Genomic DNA, 21,995 nt, shown 5'->3' with positions numbered 1-21,995 from the left:
CTTTTATGCTGAACGTTAATATTTCTATGGTAGTAAATATTATATGGGATCTCTGTGCTCGGGTTAAAGCATAGATACCTTACAAAGGTATCTATGGCTGAGGTCGATGCCCGGTGGATTCATGTGGCAGATGGCAGATGCGCTGCTATGGATACGATCGATTTAAAAGAATTGCTCAACTGGAATGTGGAAGAAATCGAGCGTAAAGTAAACATTGAAGTGAAGAAAACAATCGACAATCTAGTATGGACCAAAGGTATTCTTGAGTTAAACCATGAATGTACAAACTTCATTAACGTAAATACAAAAGCGTTGACGACGACGCGGCGATGCTTTTCTTTATCCAATGTAAAAACTTCTCACATTACTGATTCTGAACTGCTCTTGTTCTAGTTGTTGCGATTGGAGACTCGGGCACAGGAAAAACTTGCTTAATAAAGAATTTTTGTGAGAGCCGTTTCTCACCGACGTACCATGCAACTGTTGGCGTGGACTACGGATTTAAAGTGCAAGAAGTTAAAGGCGTGCCGCTCAGGGTCCGTGTTAACTGTAGTAAAAGTAAATACAAGTAAAAGATTTAAACGTAGGTTCATATGTGGGATCTTTCGGGCGACGATCATTACTTCGAAGTGAGAAAAGAATTGCTCGATGATATAGACGCTTGCTTTTTGGTTTATGACGTCACCTCTCGACAATCGTTTTTAAATCTTGGTAAGCACAGAATGTTTACTAATGTGCGTTGAATGTTAACTGCAATATTATAGAGAAATGGATCCACGAATTAGGCAAACGTCGACCAAAGGCAGCGATCGTGTTAGCTGGGAACAAGTCAGACATTCGAACGAATGTGAGTACCGAGTAGGAATAGCTCCCTAAAATTAAACCCAGTAACAGTTTAAATCTCCATATCCTAGAAAAACTGTGTCCCGTTATACGAAGCTAAGAAATGGGCTAACGAACGTAAAATGAAGCATTTTGAAACTTCAGCAAAGACCGGGGAAGGAGTACAGGCCATGTTTGCAACCATGCTAGGAGCAGTTGTTGAACGAAACCAGTCACAGGATCGGCCGGAGTGATGGGTTTACAGACTCGCTGGCAAAACAAAGCGTACCGTCACGGAGCAGTATCAAACTGTTCGGTCTTCGGTGGTCCAATGTAACTACCGAACTGCATTCTGGTTAACTACTTCAACAAAAAGAACTAAAAATTAACAGAACGGCTACAACTAAAAATTACTTTTATATTGGTCTAACTACTTTAACAAATATAATTAACAGCTACAAGTTTGGGGCAAAGCACAATTTATTTGCACCTTCACCTCAATTTTGAGATAACAACAACAACAAAATGAAAAAACAAAATAGCTTTTCAATAATGTAAGAACGGACAAAATGCGAAAATAAACAAGTGGCAGGCAAATGAACACGATTTTCAGCCTTCGATATTTAGGATATAATAAAAGAAATGCTGTCGTGCTTTTTAAGTCAACCGCACTGTACAAAAGGTTTCCTCTTATTTAACTTCATAGCGGAAAGGTAGTTGGAATGTCCGACATCGCACAGAAGACGAGGTTTTGGCTGAAAAATAAAATCATTTTAGTCAAAGAGCCAACTTAATTAGAAGTACTTATGCTGAAAGCAAACTGCCAAAGTTAAAATTTGAATTATTTTTTCTAAATTTGGGAGGCTCCAGTTAAGAACTTTACCGAACAAAGATTACTAAACAAAATCAAGTTAAACAAGAACTACCAGAACCTGTAAATCCAATACTACTGAACAAGCAACAACTAACCTGACAACAATTTACCAACTAACTGACTTTTGTGAAGATATTATTGAATAAACAAGACCATGAGAAACAACCACAACCACCTTAGGAACCTCCATTGTTAAAAAAAACTTAGACAGAAAGCTTTCAGAGTCACATAGCTCACTATAAAAGCGTTTTGAGATAAATGTTCATTTAAAAAGGGACCAAGTACTAAAAGCTCGTCAGGAAGATAAGTTTACTTCACACAAGCTTTTTATCTGAGCGAGCAGAGATGATTATGTGTTTGGGAGGGGCTGGTTTTACAACCAAGTTCTGGTAAACTTGATTACCCAAATTGTGTTCCATCCGAGGTGAAATACCTTGATCTCAAGCTCCAACGTTGCATCTTCCGAAGGAAAATTGACCAGAAACTTGGTATTGGGGGTTTTTGGTTTGGGTTAAGGTGGCCACTGTGCTGTGCACTCTTATTTTACAAATTACTAAACTAGAAGCTATCAGCAGACTTTACTTTACTGAGAAATCACAAAGACTAGCTTATGTCTCAATATTTGCTTGAATAATATTGACTTATACTGAACGTGGCCACCTTGGTTGTGATTTAGCTTTTAGCGTTAGCAATTATTAACAGTTTTAAGTAGAATTCAGCTAGTGTTGTGTGTTTATGTGTGTGTGACGTATGTTGGTGCATGTTTGTGTAGCATCAAGGCAGCTCTTGGCTTCCCCCCTGCCGAGCTACTTTCATGCTGTTGGGAAAAAGAGAGAATATCCTTCAGATGTGCAATTAGCAGCAAACCACCACCAACTTAAGTTACACACCACTCTCACACAGGTGTAATGAACCATGCATTAAAAATGTACTGGTTTGCGTTTCAATACATTGTGTTTACTGTAAACAAAACCGGGACAATGTTTACGAACTGTATCTTATATAACCAGTGTCAACATTTAGACAAGTGAAGAATAGATTTGTTCTTAATTAAAATTCAGTAAACCATAAATAATAAAACCAACCAAGAATCAACGTGGAGATTATCAGTAACTGATGTTCTTGTAAAGTAAAGTTCAAACTACTCACCATATAGCACTAGTAGTTATGAAATCCCTGGTAGGCTCCGTGGAAATGACCACGGCTACCATACCAGCTAGTATGGTTTGAAGGAGTTCTGGTGTCCCATTCCCCTTCTCTGTGCCTTCCCGAACCCCCCCGACCCTGAACAATAAAGGAAAGTTTAAAATCAATGAAAATTAATATAACCCTGAAATAAAATGGGTGTTATGAACTTAACAAATTAAAGTAATTTTAATCAAATTGTTTCAAGCTTTTATTTAAATTTTATTAGTGTTTGGCTCATAGCGATGCGGTTGTTATCGTCATGACTCATAGTCATCAGACAGGGATAACTTTTTCATAATCACAGCCAAATAACCAATTGTTCTTTAAACGCTTGAAATAATTTGTGTAAACAAACAAAAGAAGAATAATAGAAAGTGTGGCGGCTCACTTTCGATGTCTTACCTCCGCCGTAACCCCCCTGATGAAATCCGCCATAATTACCATACCCCCCTGGCCCATAATGTCCTCCATAACCACCGTAAGCCCCATACCCGTCGTAACCCATCCCACCACCATACCCATAACCTGTAGAGCAAAATATATGTGATGAGAAACGGAACCAACTCCACATTGAAATGCACCATCTTACCTCCTCCGTAACCCCCATGGCCACCCCAACCACCTGCAATAAGAATTTTTTTAGAAACTTAATTTAACAAAAACAGTCCAGCCAACTAATACAATTAGGCACATAGTGATGCGGTTGTTATCGTCACTTTATTCAGACAGTGATAACTTTTCATAATCACAGCCGGAATAAAACATTAAAGAAAGTTTGAACCCACCTCTACCCATTCCAAAGCCTCCTCTACCCCCACCACGTCCAGATCTTTCCACCTGGGGTTGTGCTTCTTTTACATCAATCTGAAACAAACACAAAATTTGTTAGCTATAATAAAATCTAAAACAAACAAATTTTCATAGAAAACTTAGAGAATTTCAGTAAACACTTGGTGGCACATACCTTGGAACCTTCCAATTCCTGGGTTTTTGATGCAGTGGCAAGCTTAATGCAACCATCTTTCTTGTAGGTAATGAAACAGAAGCCACGGTTTTTTCCAGTGTTCTTGTCAACAGGTCGCTCAAATTCTTCAATCTGTAATAGAATAACAAAATTTTAAAAAAGAAAAAACAAGAACCATTAAGACACCAATTTTATGGCACAGATAGTTTCACATACCTCTCCATACTGAGTGAAGTATTCTTTGACCACATCGTTTTCAGTGTCTGGGTTGATTCCACCAACAAACAACTTTCCATCTCTTCTTTGAGCTTGGGCTTTTTTCGGATCAATTTTGCGGCCATCAAGATAATGGTTCTCTGACTCCAGTACCTTTGAAAAGAATCAAACAATCATGTAAACACATCACAAACCAAACTTAAAAATGTTTTTTTTTAAATACAAGCATCACAAACCTTCTTCACTGTTTCTGCATCATCGAACAAAACGAAGCCGAAACCACGAGAGCGTTCAGTCTTGCTGTCCTTCTTGATTGTGCAGTCTTTAACAACCCCAAATTTGGAAAAGTACTCTCTCAAGCCAACTGCAAATAAAAATCTTAAATTGTAAAACCAGATAATTCATTACAGATTTTAAAACATGTAAAGATAAGCTCATAGCGAAGCTACATAAAAGTTTCTTCATTAATTCAGAGAATAGTAATAATCATTGCCGGTTTTTGATTAAAAACATCAAATATAAGAAGATCTATACCTGTTTCAGTATCCCATGATAAACCACCAACGAACATTTTCCTGTAATGTCAGAAAAATTAATATTAATACTTTTATAGTAAAAGGACTTTTAAATTAATGTAAAACATATGAAGAGTTGGGCTCAGGATTATTTTTATCAACAGAAAGCTAACAACAGCTCACTGACAGCAGGCACTGCCACTGTTGCAGCGTCAGTCGCAAATTACGAACATCATGGCACCAAAAACTGTTTTAATAGAACTATTATTTAACATAATAAACAGTGAGAAATTAAGCAAGGTTCACTTACAATTCATTATCTTCTGTTGCATTTATCAAGGACCCTTCCTCTTCATGCTTTTCTTTATCATCTGCATCGCCTTCACCACCTTCAGTATTTTCCTCGTTCACTTGTTCGGCTGCTTGTGCACATTCGCCATCGGTCCCGTTTTCAGCGGTCGCTTCTGCAGTAGCTTCCTCTTTAATTTCGGGTTCAGTACTTGGCTCTTCTTTAACGGCATCTGGTTCTTGGGCAGCAACCGCTTCATCTGTGGATTGCTCCGCTTCTCCTGACTGCTGTGGTTCCTGTTCAGGCTCGGCTTCGATAGTTTGCTGCATAGGGTCGTCGTTGCCGTTTTCCGCCATTGTAAAAACTTCGTTAAAATTAGTACGTAGTAAACGTCGATTCGTGCTTTATCGACGTGATTTCGGTAACTGTTCCGTAGGATACAAACTACTACCGTAGAACACTAGCTTATTTTACTCGCCACGTGGCAAAATGCAGTAAAAAGAGACAAAAAACTACCTTCGAATCTGTTTCCGAAATGAAGCAGTTTAGTAACCGTCCATGTGATAGAGCCACGCCATTTCACCACGTGATCGAATATCGCGGTCTTATTGGTCGCGGCGTTTCCGCGCATGCGCACAAAGAGTACGCTTTGTTTGCAGCTAATGAAAAAAGGATTTTTTCTATTTGACCGCGTGGTACCGTTGATTCGGCGGGAAATAGGTTTTAGCAGCGAATTTGAATAGAGTATCTGTTTACTTTCCGCTTAAATCTCACTGCAGGGACAAAGGTATACAATTATAGCTCTAGACTATGATTAAATGGTATTATATCTGTACGGCTCTAAACGCAGCTGTTGTCCAAAACATATTTAACACCTGTTATACCGCACCGAAACAAAACACGCAATTTTCTGTCAACACGGTTCTAATATCTTGCTCTCACATAAGAACCTAATTTCCACTCAACCATGCATAGTACATTTAAAATTTCAAATCCACACGTAACAATTTCTTCTTTATTTTAACAAGATTAATTTTAAAGCAGCTATAAACAAGTACAAAGCACAAACTCATTACACCTCAGTTTTTGAACTACGCCATTAAACAATACATTATTTTTGCTACGGGACAACTGTGTAAGGCGCAAGTTGAAATTACCAGAACTTTAGATGAAAAAGTGTGGAATACGGTAAACAGTTTAAGAAATAAGAATGAAATGATTGTGCTTGCTGAAAAGTTCAATTCAGTGGCCAGTGAATTTATGCGCGGCAATTTTTTTCTATTCGGAGCTTATAATAGTTCGGAAAAAGGAAATATACATTAATGTATTAGTTCATAGAAACTACTGTTATTAGTTGGAATGCATAGTCAAAAGTGTAACCCCTCGAAATTGTACTCCAGATAGAAATATGTTTGATTTCTTTCCAATAATATGGTTACTTCATAAAATTTAGACGCTGGGACAAAAGTGTTGTTGATATGTAGTAAAAGCAGAGGAATATACGCACATAAAGCTGTAGCAATTTTTATAAAAAGGTGGTGGCATCTACATCAGCAAGTATGCCTTCACACACTCTCTTATAAACAAAGGCATCTCCCTTAAGTCGCTTCCGACGAACTCCACACAGCTCTGTGCCGACCCCTGACCCCGAAAATGACGAGCGGCCGATCACATGACACACCTCAAGCTCAAAATCAAGAACAACTTTCCCAAAATCATCTTTTGTTTGGCAACGTATCACATACCTACAAAGATGATACTAATTGCATAAAAAGGCATATATAAAGTTAGCAATTATTCTTAATTCGGACAAAAGCATGGCCTTGAGTAATGATTATGTAGTCAAATCTTTCGTACTACTCTGTTAGAAAGGAAATAATTCAGAATAAAAATCTAAAAATACTATTAATATAAAACTGCTATGTACTACAGCCAAGTATTATATAATTTTCATTGTTTAAAATTTATGTTATTGCAGAAAAACATGCAATAAAAGTTGTTATTGTAAGTTAAACTAACCCATTCTCTTTAAACTCCATATGTTTTGTTGGAACAATCCTTTTCAGCTCATGCAGTAGCAATCCAGGATCACATCGATTAATGTTGGACATGTTATAAGAGGCCTGGAAATAGAGTAATGAATATATAAAGTTAAAAATGGAATATTTAAACAGCTCATTAGCATTTCTAACAATTATTATCATTTTTACTAAACAATGTTTCAACGTTCTATTCAGTCCGTCTTAAAAAAAAAAACGAGGGTCATGTTGCGACAAAACGTTGGTCAGCAAAATTTTTGCCACAAAAGCCAAAATACAAGTATAATATGTCACGTAGCAATACTATTTATCCTTACTTTCATCTTCCTAGGCCCCGCATCAGATCCCAACCTCTTCCTTCCTGGAGTGAGGATCATCTTCATTTTGTCCAACCCTCGCTCAAAACTTCCAAACATCCGATTCTTCTTCTGTTTGCTCGGAGTAAGAGGTTCAAAGTGAGCCGTGTGAAGAGCATCATCCACTGATTTGCATCTAAAGGCAAAAAGGATTTATTTAAAATTGAAGAGAATATGGGAAAAAAAGAAAAACAGAAATCAAAAGTGAATAAAAGTCTAAAAGTTTATAGTGGAGTCTATGTCACAATTGTGCTTTGTTTATATTTTAAACTAAGGGGCTATTGTTTGTGTGGGGGTTGGGAATCTTGGGTTCTATGTTTGTGTGGTCTATTAGCAATATATTTCTCGGTTTTGAATAGACCTTGTATTGTAAGTTTAAGTGTGTTGTCTGTTGTAAAAACTTAAGACAGAAAGTCAGAATATCATAAAGTTACGTCACTTTAAAAATGCTGCGTGACAATCCACATATAAAGTTGTTTTAAACCAATGCAAAAACACTAAACGTTAAGCAGCTTCATCAACCACAAAAGAGATAACTTAAAATTGAAAAAGCAGTAACTTAGGATATTCATAAATATTCTTTCCATACACACTATCAAAAATTGAAGCTTAAATGTTTAAGCAACAAGCAGTATAAACACCATGCATTGTATTTGACATTCATAAAAGCAATCAACTTCTACAGTCTGCAAGTCACAAAAGAGAAGGAAAATGAGATAAAAACCAACTCATGATAAAAATGGGCATTCAAGCAGTGTTGCCGGATCAAAAGACAAACCTGTGTCGCGTAAGTTTGTTAATCAGTTTCAAAGGCGAGGGAGGACAGCGCCCCGCAACACTGGGCAAAGATTCAATTTTTACCCTGATTTTAATTTCAATTGGTTTTAATTAGTGACACCAATGCATTTTAGAGATTTTTTTTAAATAATAAATTTTAGAAATATAAGTATGTATAAACATAAATACCTAAGATTTTTTATTAAAGCTCAAGTAATTGGTATATTAGTAAAGAAAATAGAAAAACGAAATTTTAAACAAAACAACCGACTCACTTTCTGTCTGGGCTCAAAGGATTTGCTTGAAGATCAAAGTTTGCCATCTCTATATTTAATGACTTTCTATAGTCCTCTGTAATCAAGAAATAAAACTAATTTATTTGCAACAAGAAAAGTACGCAACTGGACTACCAAAATGTAATGAATATCAAATAGTTTGTTTGCTTAATATAAGGAACCGCAAAACTAGTACTGAAACCATTGTCAGTGTATGTGTCTTGGGCAAGATAGTTATTTAATGGTAATTACTTTAAACCCAAGGTGAACAATAAGTTGTAGCACCTTGGGTGTTGTGGTAATGGCCCAACTATGGCCTAAATCTTAGGCCCCAAGGCCTGCTACTGCAGAACCTCAACCACACAGAATAAAATGAACTCGATTGACTAAATATATTTCACAGAATACTGGTCTTACCGTTGTTCCACTGAGGAGGTGACATTGATGAAACTGGAGGAGTTTTTGATCGTTTTGTTCGTCTACGATCGACCGTGTTAGTTTGTATTGAAGTATTGTCACTTGTTCGAAAAGCGGTTCTAAAATAATGCTTTGGTCAAAAAAAATTTAATTTGTTTTTGTAGTTAGACAAGTTGCATAACATGTAACTATAAATTTAGACATCACTGTTTTGCATAGAATATAACTATATAATATGAAGTGCAAAAGCAAATTGTATAATTATAAAAATAATTAGACAACAGTAATGCTTTAATTTAAACCATATAACTTTGGTAGTAAGTTCACCAGGTTAAAATATTTTCTGGCTTACTTTCTGTTAATTATTACTGAAGGTGTTGCAATAGCAGTTGCAACTCCCTGAAGTCTTTTAGGAAGTTGAGGGGTTAGGAAGTTTTCCTTTAAACTATCATCAACTGATTTTGTTCGTCTGTATAAAAAAGAAATATTAACTAAAGTTAGCAGTAGGCATAGGTGCATAAAAGTAGCATGCAATCCAAACTACTTTTAAAATTAATGTTAAACCTATGTTGCACCAACAGCCACTTATTTTTTATGTCCTCAAGTTCTACCCTTTTTACAAATGACATTTTTTTTAAATAAAACTATTTCTGGTTTTACAAGAATAAACAAAAAATTACCTTCTACTAGTACAAGGTGATTGTTCCATCACGAGCCTTGAGCTTTGTTCCCCATTCTGGTCTTCCAGCGCCTCTAGTGACCAAACATCACCATCTAGTGTGTCACCGTCGCTGTCACGACGATAATAATTTTTCCGACTCATTGGTTCGGAGGGTGGAGGTCCATATAAGGACTGGTAATAGAAATATAAAATATGAACAATTTCGGGAATGGATTAAGTGCTGCGAAAATTGTAATTGACAAAACTAGGCAAACGAGTTTTAACTGTGACGTAAAACATACATACAACTACATCTAGCAAATCTATTATTTGTCCATTTGAGTCTGTGTCTAGGGTACAATCAATGTTTTTCAAAGTTAAGTTAACACCACAAGAAGTTGCAAACCAGGTAAAGGTTAGTGTACCTTAGACACATTATCTCTATGGTTTCTTGACAATGGTTGCCTTGTTTTCTTCCCAGGTCGGGGGGTACGAGCTTTACCTTGGTCGGGCCCTCTGTTAAAAATTTTTTTTTTTTAAATGGAGGTAAAATTTTAAACGGAAATAAATTTTTTAATGAGACAAAAAAGTAATAAGATAAAGGTAATTTTTTTTCGTTTTAAGAAAACTAGTTTTGACAAAAAGTAGAAAATGTCACCTCGTTACAGCAACCACTGGGTGGGGTTGTGAGTCTAAAGTCATCTGAAGTCGAACAGGTCTTCCGGAGGTCTTTTTCTTCAGGAGGAGGAAGTAAGCAGCAGTGAGGTAATCGTAGTTCCACTGTAAAGAGGAATATACCATAGTCTAATGCAAGGATTCCCAAACTGGGGGTCACTGAGAATTTCACACAACAAATTGCATGTACATAAAGTATACTATTGACTGAAAGGTCAAGGAAATTTTCAAGAGATTTAAAATAGTGTGAGCAAATTTTTTTAGAAAATTCTGGTTAGAGCAGTGAAACAATAGTTCATAGTGTAGAAGAAGCAGACATTCACGCCTTTAAGTTATGTAATTAAAAAATAAAAATTGCAACTTGAGGTAAATACAGATATTGGTATGGAAGTAATTAAACAACAGCATAAGCAACCAACCTTTTCAAGTTCAGCTTTCATGGTTTCACGTGATACTTTCCTGTGAACACTCATCTCTGTCACGACATCTTCATCCAATACTGACATCTGTAAATCATGTGAAAATTCATATAAAAAATTTAAATTTTTTTTGTTGTTCAACATGTGAAAAATTCAAATTCATGGAGAAAATTTATGTGAAAAATTTGGGAATATTTTGTAGCTTAAAATCAGGTTATTAATTTATAGGCAAAACCTTGATATTGTGGCTTTATACACACTGTGCTATAAAAGATTTACCAGACATCTTAAAACCCACATAATTAATGATATTTGAATATCAAGTACACATACAATGCCCAACCAAGGTACCTGATGTTTTGAATGCCACTCCACAGGCACTCCAATATCATTGGTTATCCAACTATGATTCAGCAATTTGTCAACAGTGATTCGGCGTTTTGGATCAACTTGAAGTAGTTGCTTGAGCAGAATAAGGCTGTCGTGGCTCAGCCAATCAGGAGTGTCATATTTTCCCGCCTGAAATTCAAATCAATCGAATTATTTAACCTTAGGATTTCAAGTACATCGGTGAAATTTAAAAAAATATACACTGTATGTATTACAATGCAAAAATAAAGCATGTATTCTGAGAGACAGCAAATTTTAAATAAAAAAGGATTGCGTTTATGTGTACTTTTGTAGCAAATTAACAACGTAATGAGCCAACTCTGGCCTAAATTTCATGACCCATATCATGTATTGCTGAAGGATCTCACCCATATAGAATAAAATAATGTAGACAACTTAAAAATACCTTTATTTTCCTGTACAGCATCCCAATGTTATCATCATCAAAAGGAAGGAAGCCATTAAGTAAAGCATATAGCAATACACCCATGCTCCATAAGTCTGCCTCACTACCCATGTATGATCTAAATACAAACAGAAGATATTGGAATTATTAAATGCCAATGAAAGTGTTGTATTTCATTGCATTTGAATATATATATATATAAATATATATATATATATATATATATATTAAAAAAAAATATATTGGTAACAAAAAATTAAACATGAGTTTTGCTAGTGTTCATTCTATTGTAAATAAACAAGCCAGTATTCTTACCATTTACCAATTAAAACTAATTATACGGCTGATAATTTGGAGAACATTTAGTTTTAACAGTGAGTATATATTACCATGTTACATTTGTTTATTTATATATATATTTTATTTCTTAAGAAAACGTCAACAAATTAAAATTTGACGCAACACATATGTCATTTTTCAATCACAACGAGCAGTATGACATCATTTGACATAAATGTGTTGCAAAATTACGGAGAACTACATGTAATGAAGAAACTGCCTTTGTACGTACTTATGTTTCCTGATAATCTGCATGCAACAGCAGTCATTTAATGTCAATGATGATTCTTACCACTAAAATTTAACATTTTTTCAACAGTTACTCCCTCAGAATCATACTAAGAAGTTAAATCCCAGTCACAAAAAAATAGTTTAGTGTAAAAATATTAATTTGGCCAATGAGAAACAGACTTGCTATGGCAGGATAAATAGGTGGCAGTCTTTCATTTATACTTATACATTTAAGTAATCTACTAATTTGCGTGTTAGGTTAATGGGTCAACTCTGAGCTAATTACTAGCTCCTCCAACAAGGACTTCACCCAAAAACTCAAAAAGAATACATTAATAAACATAAAAACAAGAGACAGACACATTAGAGCATCACTAATTTTGAGACACAACAAGAGACAGACACATTAGAGCATCACTAAGGTTGGTTGAGTTAAAATATAAGTCCTTACTTTCCAGCTATGAGTTCGGGAGCAGCATAAGCAGGACTTCCACAGCAAGTATAAAGATGATCGCTCATTCCTCCTTTAGGTTTCGCACACAAACCAAAGTCAATCAACTTTAAATTTTGTTCATCATCTATTAACAGGTTTTCCTGGCAAAAATAACAACATTAATCATTTAGGTTATGAAAAACAACATTGATCTAGCAAAGCAAACCAAAAGAAATATATATATATACAATATTTCTATTATATATATATATCTAATTTTCAAGAAAAAATGATTTTGAAAACGATATTAAAACAATAATCAGTGAAAAAGAGTGTGGTTGCTACACCTAGCAGACCATCAACAAGCCATCTGTATTATTAAGATTCAAATTTTACAGTCGTACAAGTGTCACCCACTGGTTTAAGATCCCGATGTGCATAACCAAGATTATGCATGTACGCAACAGCAGACACGATTTGGCGAAAGAAGGTTCTTGATTCACCTTCACTCAGTCGATCACGTTGAACAATGTAATCAAACAATTCACCTCCAGAACAATACTGTGAATAACGGAGTTTAATATAACTAGAAATTTTCGCTGACTAGGCTACTGGTTTTTCATAACTCAATTTAGGAATAGTATCTTGAATCTATAGTGATGTAAAAAATCATACTCACTAATAGGAAGACTATCATTAAATAAATGGAAAAACTTAAATATTAAATAACAAAAAAACACTAATTAACACATGTCATTGACACATTATACTTTTCTTATGATACATATGCCTTACTAAATAGAAAGAGAAGGTTGTAGCACTAAAACAAAATTCATAAAGGATAAAACAGCTTTAGAGGATATAAATACCTCCAAAATCATAAATATTTTTCTTGATGTCTCTATAACTTGGTATAATCGACAAATATGATGATGATGCAGATTTTTCATCGCTTCGATTTCAGTTTTTACTCTTGGTAAGTCGCTCTGAAATACAAAACATATTATAAGTTAAATATATTGAAACACCAATGTAATATGAACAGAAAACTGTTGTATGAAAAGTATTATATATATATATATAATAATATATAGGTGGATTAACATTATTTGCGGTTACTTTTTATATAAACGTATCATGATTCTAACACCACTAATGATGGTTTAAGTATTAAACCAAAATGTTTGAAAATAAAGACAATTGTGTTCTATGTAAACGTATACGCTGCCATGTTTAGGTTTAATAAAATTTACCCCTAATGCAGCTTTGTCCATAATCTTGATGGCAACTATCTCCCCAGTAGGCAGGTGTACAGCTCTCTTCACTTTAGCGAAACCACCAGACCCAACTGTTTCTTTAATCCGATAATGGCGAGCAACCTCGCTGTACTCTTCCACCACCATTTTTGTTCCCAAGAGCTACTTACAAACAATTACAAAACTGATATTTTTTTAGTAGCCTATTTCATATATGAATTCAGTAAAAATAGTAATGTCAAACTAAACAAACATAACATCAATGGCGTACACTCTGCATAATATATATATATACATATATAAATCTACTTATCCATATGTTGTCTTTGTAAGAAAAAAATAGCAAGTTTATAAACTTAGCAAGTATTCTATACATCCTGAACATCCACAATCAAAATATATAACGAATACAGTAATTAACATCGCAATAAAATCAAAATCTTTCATTTTACTTTTATAGTAGTGGCTAATACTACACCTTATATAACTGGAAAGGGAATAACTAGATACTAAACCCGTACAGCACTGTCCTAAGCTCAAAACATCTGTAAATAAATCTCCAATCGAGTGGAACGTGTTTTCGAATCCGCGCTCGATTTGGTTCATTGCGGATAGAGACGACTGTGACGTAACGGAATCGCGACAGTGCGTCATGACTCATGAGACACAACAACTTTCGCTGTTATAAAATTGAAGGGGAAGCTCACTGCTGTTGCCTTAATTGGAGATTTTACGCTATCTGTTAAATTACATACCATTCTTATCACTTAATTTAGTGATTGGTAATAGTCACCTTTTTGTAAATGTGTTACAATCAGTGACACACTACATGCGAGGCGTTCTAAAACCTAAATAGAAGCAAAAATACTTATTTAATAGGCTACACAGTACATACACACTGTTTATAATGTATCTGCCCACTCTATAAATTGTCGATTGTACATCAACGAAAGGCCTACATGTATCTCACGCTTGGTCAGAATTTGACTTTAATGGATGAATGACTACAACTGTTTATGTAAACGACTATAGTTATCTAAATAGAGAACACTTAAACTTTGTAAGATAAACCAACACGCTATACAATGTTAGCTATATATATTTATGCTCAATTAAAACTGCTTACACTGTCGCTTTTACTTCCTATACACGCAGCGTCATGCTCGAATTAAAGACGCATATAAACAGTAAATACGTATGCAATGATCACGCGGGTCGAATTGACGTAATGTTATCTCTTTCAATTGCATCAAAAGTATTCACATGGGAACGCAACGTGGCTAAACTAGTTGCCATTTGTAATTCTTAAATTATAGGAATGATTTGTATGAGGCGCGGTTAAAGTTTTATACTTGCTGTCGTGATATTGCGTTCTATTTTGATAAGTGAGTCACTTTATTCTTTATTGGATAGTTATGTTATTTTTAACGTGGTAGTGGGAACTTTATAAATATCCTCTCAATTAGCTTAGTTACGTGGATGATACTACAGTGTTTATATACGGACTCTGGCTATTACGCTTCGCTTTTTAAGTTTATTTTTTTATCTCACGGGTTTATTACTTCGTGCCAGCTTACGAGTTACCATGTAGCCTATGTTACTTTGTGGGTGATTATTTTTTGGGGATTTTTTTATGTATGGCTGATAATTTAGACAACCCATTAGTGACCACTGGGTTGGAGCAATTGCCGTTAAGTGTCTTGCCCAAGGACATATACGCCCACAATGGTAGCAGCGTCAAGCCTTGAATCCATTGCCTCTGGGTTACAGGCAGGCGCGCTAACCACTATACCACGGCGCCGGAGAATTTGTACCAAATGGCATAACAACATACGGTCTAGCCGAAGTCTTATTATTTTACGCTTATGTTGTATATTGAACATAATGCAGCAAGGCGTCTGGATAGATGAAGCTACGTTTTTGTAGTCGCTCGAATGTATCGAAAATGGCATCAGTATTTTTAAATCTATACTGTACTAAGTATTCGGGTAACCTTGGTCCGTCAGGCACATCAGTTCCGTTTTTGAACTTGGTTTGTTTACGCGGTTTAATTGAAATACTATAGTTACCGGTAAAATTTAATAAACAAAATTTGTAAAACCATTAGATTTATATACTTTTGTCACAAATAACATGAGATGGCGTGGCTGAGTGGTAAAGGCGCTTGCATTGCAACCTAAGGATACTAGGTTCGATTCTCGATGTGTGTGCGATTGCGGCAACCTTTGTGGCGTGTTATACGTTAAGTGTTAGTAGTAGTTTCCTTATGGTTGCTCACAAACTGAGTATTATATGTTTGTTTCAGGATAATTAAACTTTCTTTATTTTTATTCAGATTGGTTCATCATAGGCTTCTTCTTATTATGCTTTAGATGACATTTTCATAATGTTGAGCACTCATAAAGAGAAATTGAGAACCAATCGCCACACACTCTGCAAGGAATTAGTTGTTGATGAATTGCTGCAAGAATTAATTGGAGAGGGAATATTTAATGACATCCTTGCTGATAGAGTTCTTTCGCATCAAAGGGATTTCAAAAAAAATGTAAGACATCTTTTGCTAATACAATTGCATTATGTTTAGTAAAAATGTTAATTTATTTATTTTTTTTTTTTCAGGTTGAGTTTTTAAACCTGCTGCCAGGACGTGGTCCTAATGCTTTTAATGCTTTTCGTATTGCACTGATAAACAGTGACCAATCTCATTTGGCTGAATTGATGGATCCTGCACGGAGTGTGTCACAACCAAATGAAAGCAACGCAAATGACGGTTCGGGAGGACCTGAACTCTCAGCTTCTATTTTCCGCTTTGAAAGCATTGCAACAGCGAACCCCAATCTTCCTGGTACCAGTGGAACATCAGCACCACTATCCCGCCGAAGGCCAATGGAGAACACTGATCAAAGCTCTACATCTATTGCATCCTCTCAGGTCATCTATGCAAATCAGGGAACACCACCTAAAAGAAATCGTGAATCCTCATCTTATATAGAGCAAATGGATGATGCACCATCTCCTACAGATTCACTAAGCAACATCCGTTCCACTGCTTCAGTACACTCATTGTTTTCAAGGTCCGATGTCCGCACACAATCTAACACTGCCATCAATCATATCAACACTGTGCAAAGCCCAACATCCACCAAAGCTGCTACATCGTACCAAATAAATTTGCACCAGGGCATGGACCTTTTTGACGGACCAACAGTATCAGATTTAACAGTTCGCAAATCCACACACCAGGTATTACATAACTTGTTTAGTAAACAAGATATTTAAAGTAAGATTACAGGGACCAAAGCTAGAATAAACAGGGAAATTTTCTGTCAAGCATTTAGTAAAAATTATTACTAATGCAAACAATAAGGTCAAAAAAGTTGATTACTTTTATACATAATTACTCATGCCTTCTGAATATCAAGATGTTTAATGGCTTACCTATGGATTGGTTACTATAATTTAATTTGTAAGCAATTACTTTTCATCATTTCCAGCATCTTATGCAACACATGACGGACTGTTACCGAATGACAATGACAGGCAGACCAAAGGGAGCAGCCTTGATTATTTCTGTTGAGAAATTTCACCCGGAAAGTGACTTGTTAAACAGAGAGGTAAGAGAGGGATCTTCTGAAGTATGATATTAAATTATAAAGTTCCATCTATGGACCACTAACTAGCCTTCTGTTTAAAAAACCCTATCTAACTAATCACCATGTTTAAGAGGTAAAAACACAGTGAAACGAAACATTTAATTATGCAGGGAAGTGAAAAAGACCGTGTCAGATTGGAACTTGTTTTGCAACAGATTGGTTTTCAATGTTATGTCTTAATCAATGGAACTGCTGAACAAATAGTTTCAACCTTACAGGTATGGTTGAACATCATGTGTCTGAAATGCATCTCTCTCATTTTTTTGTTTTCTGATCACATTTTCATGTTAATGTTTACTGCCTAAATGCACAATTCATATTTAGGCAATCGCATATATAATTTATTGAATCTTAATAATTAGACATTTGCCGAGCTGGAAGAGCACTATGACAATAGTTGCTCACTAGTGGCAGCAATGAGTCATGGAGATGCAGGTTGTTTCTATGGTAGTGACGGAGTATCTGTTGCCATTGACACTGTGGTGAACTTTTTCTCAAACCAAAATTGCCACTCACTTCAGAAGAAACCAAAGGTAGTAGGAATGTGAACTGGTTTTGCTGTTGTTGGTACCATGCTTATATACTGTATACGTAAACAGCTAGCCAAACGGCAATAAAATGTTATATTCAATTGATGTTTTTTACCAGATAATCTGTTTCTGTGTGACGTGTGTGTGAACTTCTTAGTTCACAAAGTATTAATAAAACCGTTATTTAAATATTCTCTCTGCATCATACATTCGTATGCTTTTAATCTGAGTTACTGTTTTGCAGATCTTTCTCTTTCAAGCTTGCCAAGGCGATGAATATGATATGGGAGTGGATGAAGTGGATGGTCCTGTACAGGTAAACACTTAAATTCCTGTTCTGAAAGATTGTCCTTGAGTTTACCTGTATAGAAGTGTATAACATATGGAGTGAAAAGATTAAAAATTGTTAAATTATCGGTAACAGCATTCTTTATCTCATTTAGGCCCCAGTAGGTGATGTTGACAACACATCTACTTCTTCATCCAATGACCATATTAGGAACAAGCTGCCTCAAAAGTCCGACATGCTGATTGGTCAAGCTACCATGAAAGGCTTTGCTGCCATGAGGAACACTAAACACGGGAGTTGGTATATTCAAGCCTTTGTCAGGGTTAGTATCTCTACTTTTCTAATTAAGTTTTAAATTTAAACCAATCTTGTAACTCGTGTTTGTAGGTGTTGGCAAGACATGCATGCGACACAGATTTGCTTGACATGATGACCAAAGTCAACAACATACTTAAACACAAGGAGGGTTGGTGTCCTGGTTCTGTTTATCATAGGTTAGTTGAAATGATTTCTTATATTCTGTTGTTTGTTCCCTTGTTTGAATGGCTGGGACTAAAAGATTTGAACGCCTTTTATCGACTTTACTCTGTTTCAGGACAATCAATTGCTTTATTCATATTGTTTTTCTAGTAACGTTTTGTGCAATTTCTGATTGCTATGATAAAAGTATTATATATATTATTGGGAAACAACTGGGCTAAATGACTATTCCAACATATTTTTCCCTGTAGGTGCAAAGTGATGCCTGAATTCAAGTCCAGCCTATCCAAAAAGCTTTACTTCTTTCCTGGGATATAATCTGAGTAGCCTTCAACATTTTTGTATTTTTATATGAAGCTTACGTTTTTAAACCCATAAAACTCCCCTCTGTATTTATATATAAGTCTCAAACTTTTTACCAGATTTTAAGTCTACTGAAACTGGACTCAGCATTTTATACAAAAAAAAACCTGTTTTTATATTTTGGTTGAAACTTCTTATTTCATATGCAACTGATATTGCTGAAACAAAATTTCCTACTGGTATGGTGTCTCTTCAAACAATCTACAAACCACAGCTGTACATATTTACACATCTTGCCCGCTAAACTCAACAATCATCATTTTTGCTGCCCATTCCAAATTTGAACACTGCCAGAAACGTTCTCAAAACTGAAATGTTACTTGAATGAACTGAAATGTAAAACTTGTGGACATTGTGAACCATATCCTGTTATTTTAAATGCGTAGTTCAATAAAATGTGAAAAAGTATTTGCAACCAGTAACTATATTATTCTATTTATGACTTCCCAAAGAAACAGGCACATAAAACAGGGGGGTATAAAAAAGATTTTTTACCAGACGAGCAAGTTCAAGTAATAACTAATTGTTCCACCAAGAGCCTATTATACAAAACTTCTTGCCAACATGTGGGATTAGAAAACAAACAAACTCACAGTTGGATTTGTTGTAGTCAAATTTTGCTCAAAAACCCACACATTTCCTGTTCAAACTGTTGCTTACTTTAGTCCTTAGTAAAAGCTTGTATCGTGAAAATCCTTTAGAACACCATACAAGCAGATTTGTTCCATAGCAAGTTCTGACCACTAATCTATCTCTTGTATCTGTCCATTGATAGACTGATAACAATGGTAGCAGCAAGATTTGACTACTATCTTCCTGTTATGAGGCATGCAGTCTGAGCTAATGCCATGACACTGTTCCTGCATTTTCCAAACATAAAAGAACAACACAGGTATAAAGTTTTGGGTACATTGTATACAGAACCAACCTACATGGATGTAACAAAGCTGGGCAATTTTCAGAAATTTAGATAAGCGAGTATTAAGGGTTGAGTAAATGCGACAGTTGGATTATTTTTAGGTGTGTGCGAAATGTCATCACCAGCACTAAATCACACTACATGCATTCAAAGGATTTACAAACGTTTTTGACATTATCACACTTAAGGGTAAACAGATTAAGTTAAATTCATTGAAAGACTGGTAAGTCTATATTACTATATGTACAAAACAACATCACATAGTCAAAAACAAAATTTTGCACTTGCAATTAACTTCGGACTGATGTTTTACTCCACACAGTAACGTCTTGTCCATTCTTGTGCAGTTTTACAATATTTCGCTCGGTCTGTTTTATACAACTTGGCTATTTCTGGTACTAGTGGGTCATCAGGATTAGGGTCACTCAAAAGTGAACTTATTGAAAGCAGTACTATAACAAAAATAATATCAACTGTTAAATAAACCATATTAGTGAGTTTTAAAACTAGTCTGAAAAAAAAAGTTAGTCATCTAATTTTTTCTATAGGCTATAAAGCACTATAATTTTTTCATTTTTCTTATAGTTGACTATCTTTTTTTGTGTTAAAATTTTACAAAACCTGAAATAATCATTTTACCATTATGCTTTTGAAAAGAGCTCTAACCGATGCTATTATATGATAAATACAAAGAAAGTAATAAAACACAACCAAATAAAAAAAAGTGATGCCAAAAAGCACCCTTAAAGTATGTATGTATGACATACCAACCTTTGGCTACTGTTAAAGCTGGTGACCATTGTGAGCGCAGGATATCAAGACAAATGCTTCCATTTGCATTTATGTTGGGGTGATAGATTTTAGTTATAAAGGAAACCTATACAAAAGATATAGAATATTAAACCAGGCGCCATTTTGGGCAAAACATTGTTTATTTAAAGTTAATAATACCAATGAACAACTAGATCACGGGATTAATCTCTTTATTTGACAGATGGTCTAGGCAAGACTCACAAATAGATGTGAGCACTACCTCAAAAATGTCCCGTCCACAGCTGGACCTGGCTTATATAAGAAAATCTTTTTTTTAAACCTTTACAATTCGGGGAAAAAAAATCCCAGGTCGTTTGTAATCAATCTTATGAATTAGCAACAAAGATAGCAGAAATTTGCTCAAAAACATATTTCAATCAGAATTCTGTATAAAATTGTAAAAATGTCCCGCCATACAAAAAGCAAATATTTTAACCTGGAACCTGGGTAGTTGGGTTACACTGTTTTAAAACTTACCTTTGGTGGTTTAAATGGATAATCTGTAGGAAAGTGTATGCTAAGAAAAAATACCCCTCCTGAAAATGGAGTCTCACACTAGGAAAAAAAGGTTAAAGATTAACCAAACTTTGCCAAAGGTAGTTATTACACAAGCACTTACTGGACCGGTAATTGTGGCTTGCCAATGAAAATCTGTGAAATAATAGTTTAAAATAAGTAAATTTTATTATAAAAGAAAGATTTGATAACGGGTAGAACCAAACAGCATGGTTGTTGAGGTACATCTCAGACCTGACCATATGTGACTTAAGTGCTAGTACCGAATCTTACTCCCAAAGCCCTATCACCTAATGTATTGTAAAATCTGTAATGTCAACAAGATTCTTTACTAGTACTGTGTCTTGTATCATGATTAAATATGTTTGTTTTTATAATTAACCCATTTACACAACTTGACAAAACTCACTTGAAAATGATATAAATTTGACACAAAATTGTGAAAATGACATAAATTTAACATTAGTGAAAATATATTAACTTCTTACAGTCTTCACCAACAGGGCCCGCACTACAGTGTGATGGTGGGTCGCGATTTAAGTCCTGAAGCTCCTAAAAAAGCAAACATTTAACAAAAACACATTTCGTTAGCCAACTTAATTTGTCATTTTCGAATAAAATTAAATATTATTACCTTTGTGATTCGTTTTAAAGCCATTTTAATATATATATATCAATTCTTTTCCTATAGATTCCCTAGAATCCTCTGTTTCTGTTAATAAAACCGTTTTTTTTAACACTTACGAAAGTTTACGAAACACACTAACATAAATATTCCACGTATTTTAAACAGTAAAACTCATGTTACGAACTTCAACCTTAACAAAATACGATCAAGAAGACAATGTATTTTTATACACGTCCCGTTAGTTTTGATGAGAAAGAGTTGC

General features: G+C 35.0%; 5 protein-coding genes and 1 non-coding gene across 13 annotated transcripts; 2 read left to right on the top strand and 4 right to left on the bottom strand.

The window, feature by feature from the left end:
- Positions 1–98: 98 nt before the first annotated feature.
- LOC149727159 (dnaJ homolog subfamily C member 27-like) lies at positions 99–1,274 on the top strand. The gene is made up of 5 exons (XM_089890566.1): positions 99–256; positions 394–536; positions 588–711; positions 765–847; positions 915–1,274. The coding sequence occupies exons 1-5, from the start codon at positions 148–150 to the stop codon at positions 1,074–1,076; spliced, it is 621 nt and encodes a 206-aa protein (XP_089746692.1). The 5' UTR covers positions 99–147; the 3' UTR covers positions 1,077–1,274.
- A 10-nt stretch (positions 1,275–1,284) lies between these two features.
- Positions 1,285–5,432, bottom strand: LOC149727157 (uncharacterized). 6 transcript variants are annotated; one of them, XR_016386258.1, is made up of 11 exons: positions 4,890–5,432; positions 4,599–4,639; positions 4,301–4,428; positions 4,065–4,217; positions 3,849–3,980; positions 3,670–3,748; positions 3,474–3,506; positions 3,273–3,409; positions 2,846–2,980; positions 2,100–2,513; positions 1,285–1,577 (listed from the first exon to the last, which is right to left on the bottom strand). XR_016386258.1 is itself a non-coding variant. In XM_089890549.1 (10 exons), the coding sequence occupies exons 1-9, from the start codon at positions 5,222–5,224 to the stop codon at positions 2,855–2,857; spliced, it is 1,164 nt and encodes a 387-aa protein (XP_089746675.1). In that variant the 5' UTR covers positions 5,225–5,431; the 3' UTR covers positions 1,285–1,577; positions 2,846–2,854. The 6 variants fall into 6 exon arrangements, 1 of the variants encoding a protein (XP_089746675.1); XR_016386259.1 differs by having other exon boundaries at positions 2,130–2,513; XR_016386261.1 differs by having other exon boundaries at positions 3,287–3,409.
- LOC149727158 (small nucleolar RNA SNORD16) lies at positions 4,719–4,819 on the bottom strand. Its single transcript, XR_016386313.1, has one exon. It is a non-coding gene; the product is annotated as a small nucleolar RNA SNORD16 (small nucleolar RNA).
- A 437-nt stretch (positions 5,433–5,869) lies between the features above and the next one.
- On the bottom strand, positions 5,870–14,385 carry LOC149727156 (maternal embryonic leucine zipper kinase-like). 3 transcript variants are annotated; one of them, XM_089890510.1, is made up of 17 exons: positions 13,540–14,385; positions 13,156–13,272; positions 12,704–12,847; positions 12,305–12,447; positions 11,284–11,401; positions 10,839–11,006; positions 10,488–10,574; positions 10,052–10,173; positions 9,819–9,909; positions 9,413–9,585; positions 9,085–9,201; positions 8,733–8,851; positions 8,316–8,391; positions 8,042–8,125; positions 7,225–7,399; positions 6,888–6,991; positions 5,870–6,613 (listed from the first exon to the last, which is right to left on the bottom strand). In XM_089890510.1, the coding sequence occupies exons 1-17, from the start codon at positions 13,687–13,689 to the stop codon at positions 6,394–6,396; spliced, it is 2,208 nt and encodes a 735-aa protein (XP_089746636.1). In that variant the 5' UTR covers positions 13,690–14,385; the 3' UTR covers positions 5,870–6,393. The 3 variants fall into 3 exon arrangements, with proteins under 3 accessions (XP_089746636.1, XP_089746637.1, XP_089746639.1); XM_089890511.1 differs by having other exon boundaries at positions 8,042–8,101; positions 13,540–14,384; XM_089890513.1 differs by lacking the exon at positions 8,042–8,125 and having other exon boundaries at positions 13,540–14,379.
- A 1,472-nt stretch (positions 14,386–15,857) lies between these two features.
- LOC149727155 (caspase-2-like) lies at positions 15,858–19,272 on the top strand. Its single transcript, XM_089890528.1, has 9 exons — positions 15,858–16,087; positions 16,162–16,785; positions 17,037–17,156; positions 17,306–17,413; positions 17,558–17,728; positions 17,970–18,041; positions 18,169–18,336; positions 18,402–18,508; positions 18,746–19,272. Exons 1-9 carry the CDS (start codon positions 15,929–15,931, stop codon positions 18,810–18,812), a joined length of 1,596 nt encoding a protein of 531 aa, XP_089746654.1. The 5' UTR covers positions 15,858–15,928; the 3' UTR covers positions 18,813–19,272.
- Positions 19,273–19,752: 480 nt separating this feature from the next.
- Positions 19,753–21,896, bottom strand: LOC149727154 (ubiquitin-conjugating enzyme E2-17 kDa-like). The gene is made up of 6 exons (XM_089890570.1): positions 21,740–21,896; positions 21,594–21,657; positions 21,209–21,240; positions 21,067–21,144; positions 20,548–20,653; positions 19,753–20,228 (listed from the first exon to the last, which is right to left on the bottom strand). Exons 1-6 carry the CDS (start codon positions 21,761–21,763, stop codon positions 20,086–20,088), a joined length of 447 nt encoding a protein of 148 aa, XP_089746696.1. The 5' UTR covers positions 21,764–21,896; the 3' UTR covers positions 19,753–20,085.
- Positions 21,897–21,995: the final 99 nt, after the last annotated feature.

This window comes from Ciona robusta, chromosome 12 (assembly GCF_009617815.1).
Source record: "Ciona robusta chromosome 12, ASM961781v2".
Classification (NCBI taxonomy): Eukaryota; Metazoa; Chordata; class Ascidiacea; order Phlebobranchia; family Cionidae; genus Ciona; species Ciona robusta.
This window is presented reverse-complemented; position numbering and strand designations above follow the sequence as displayed.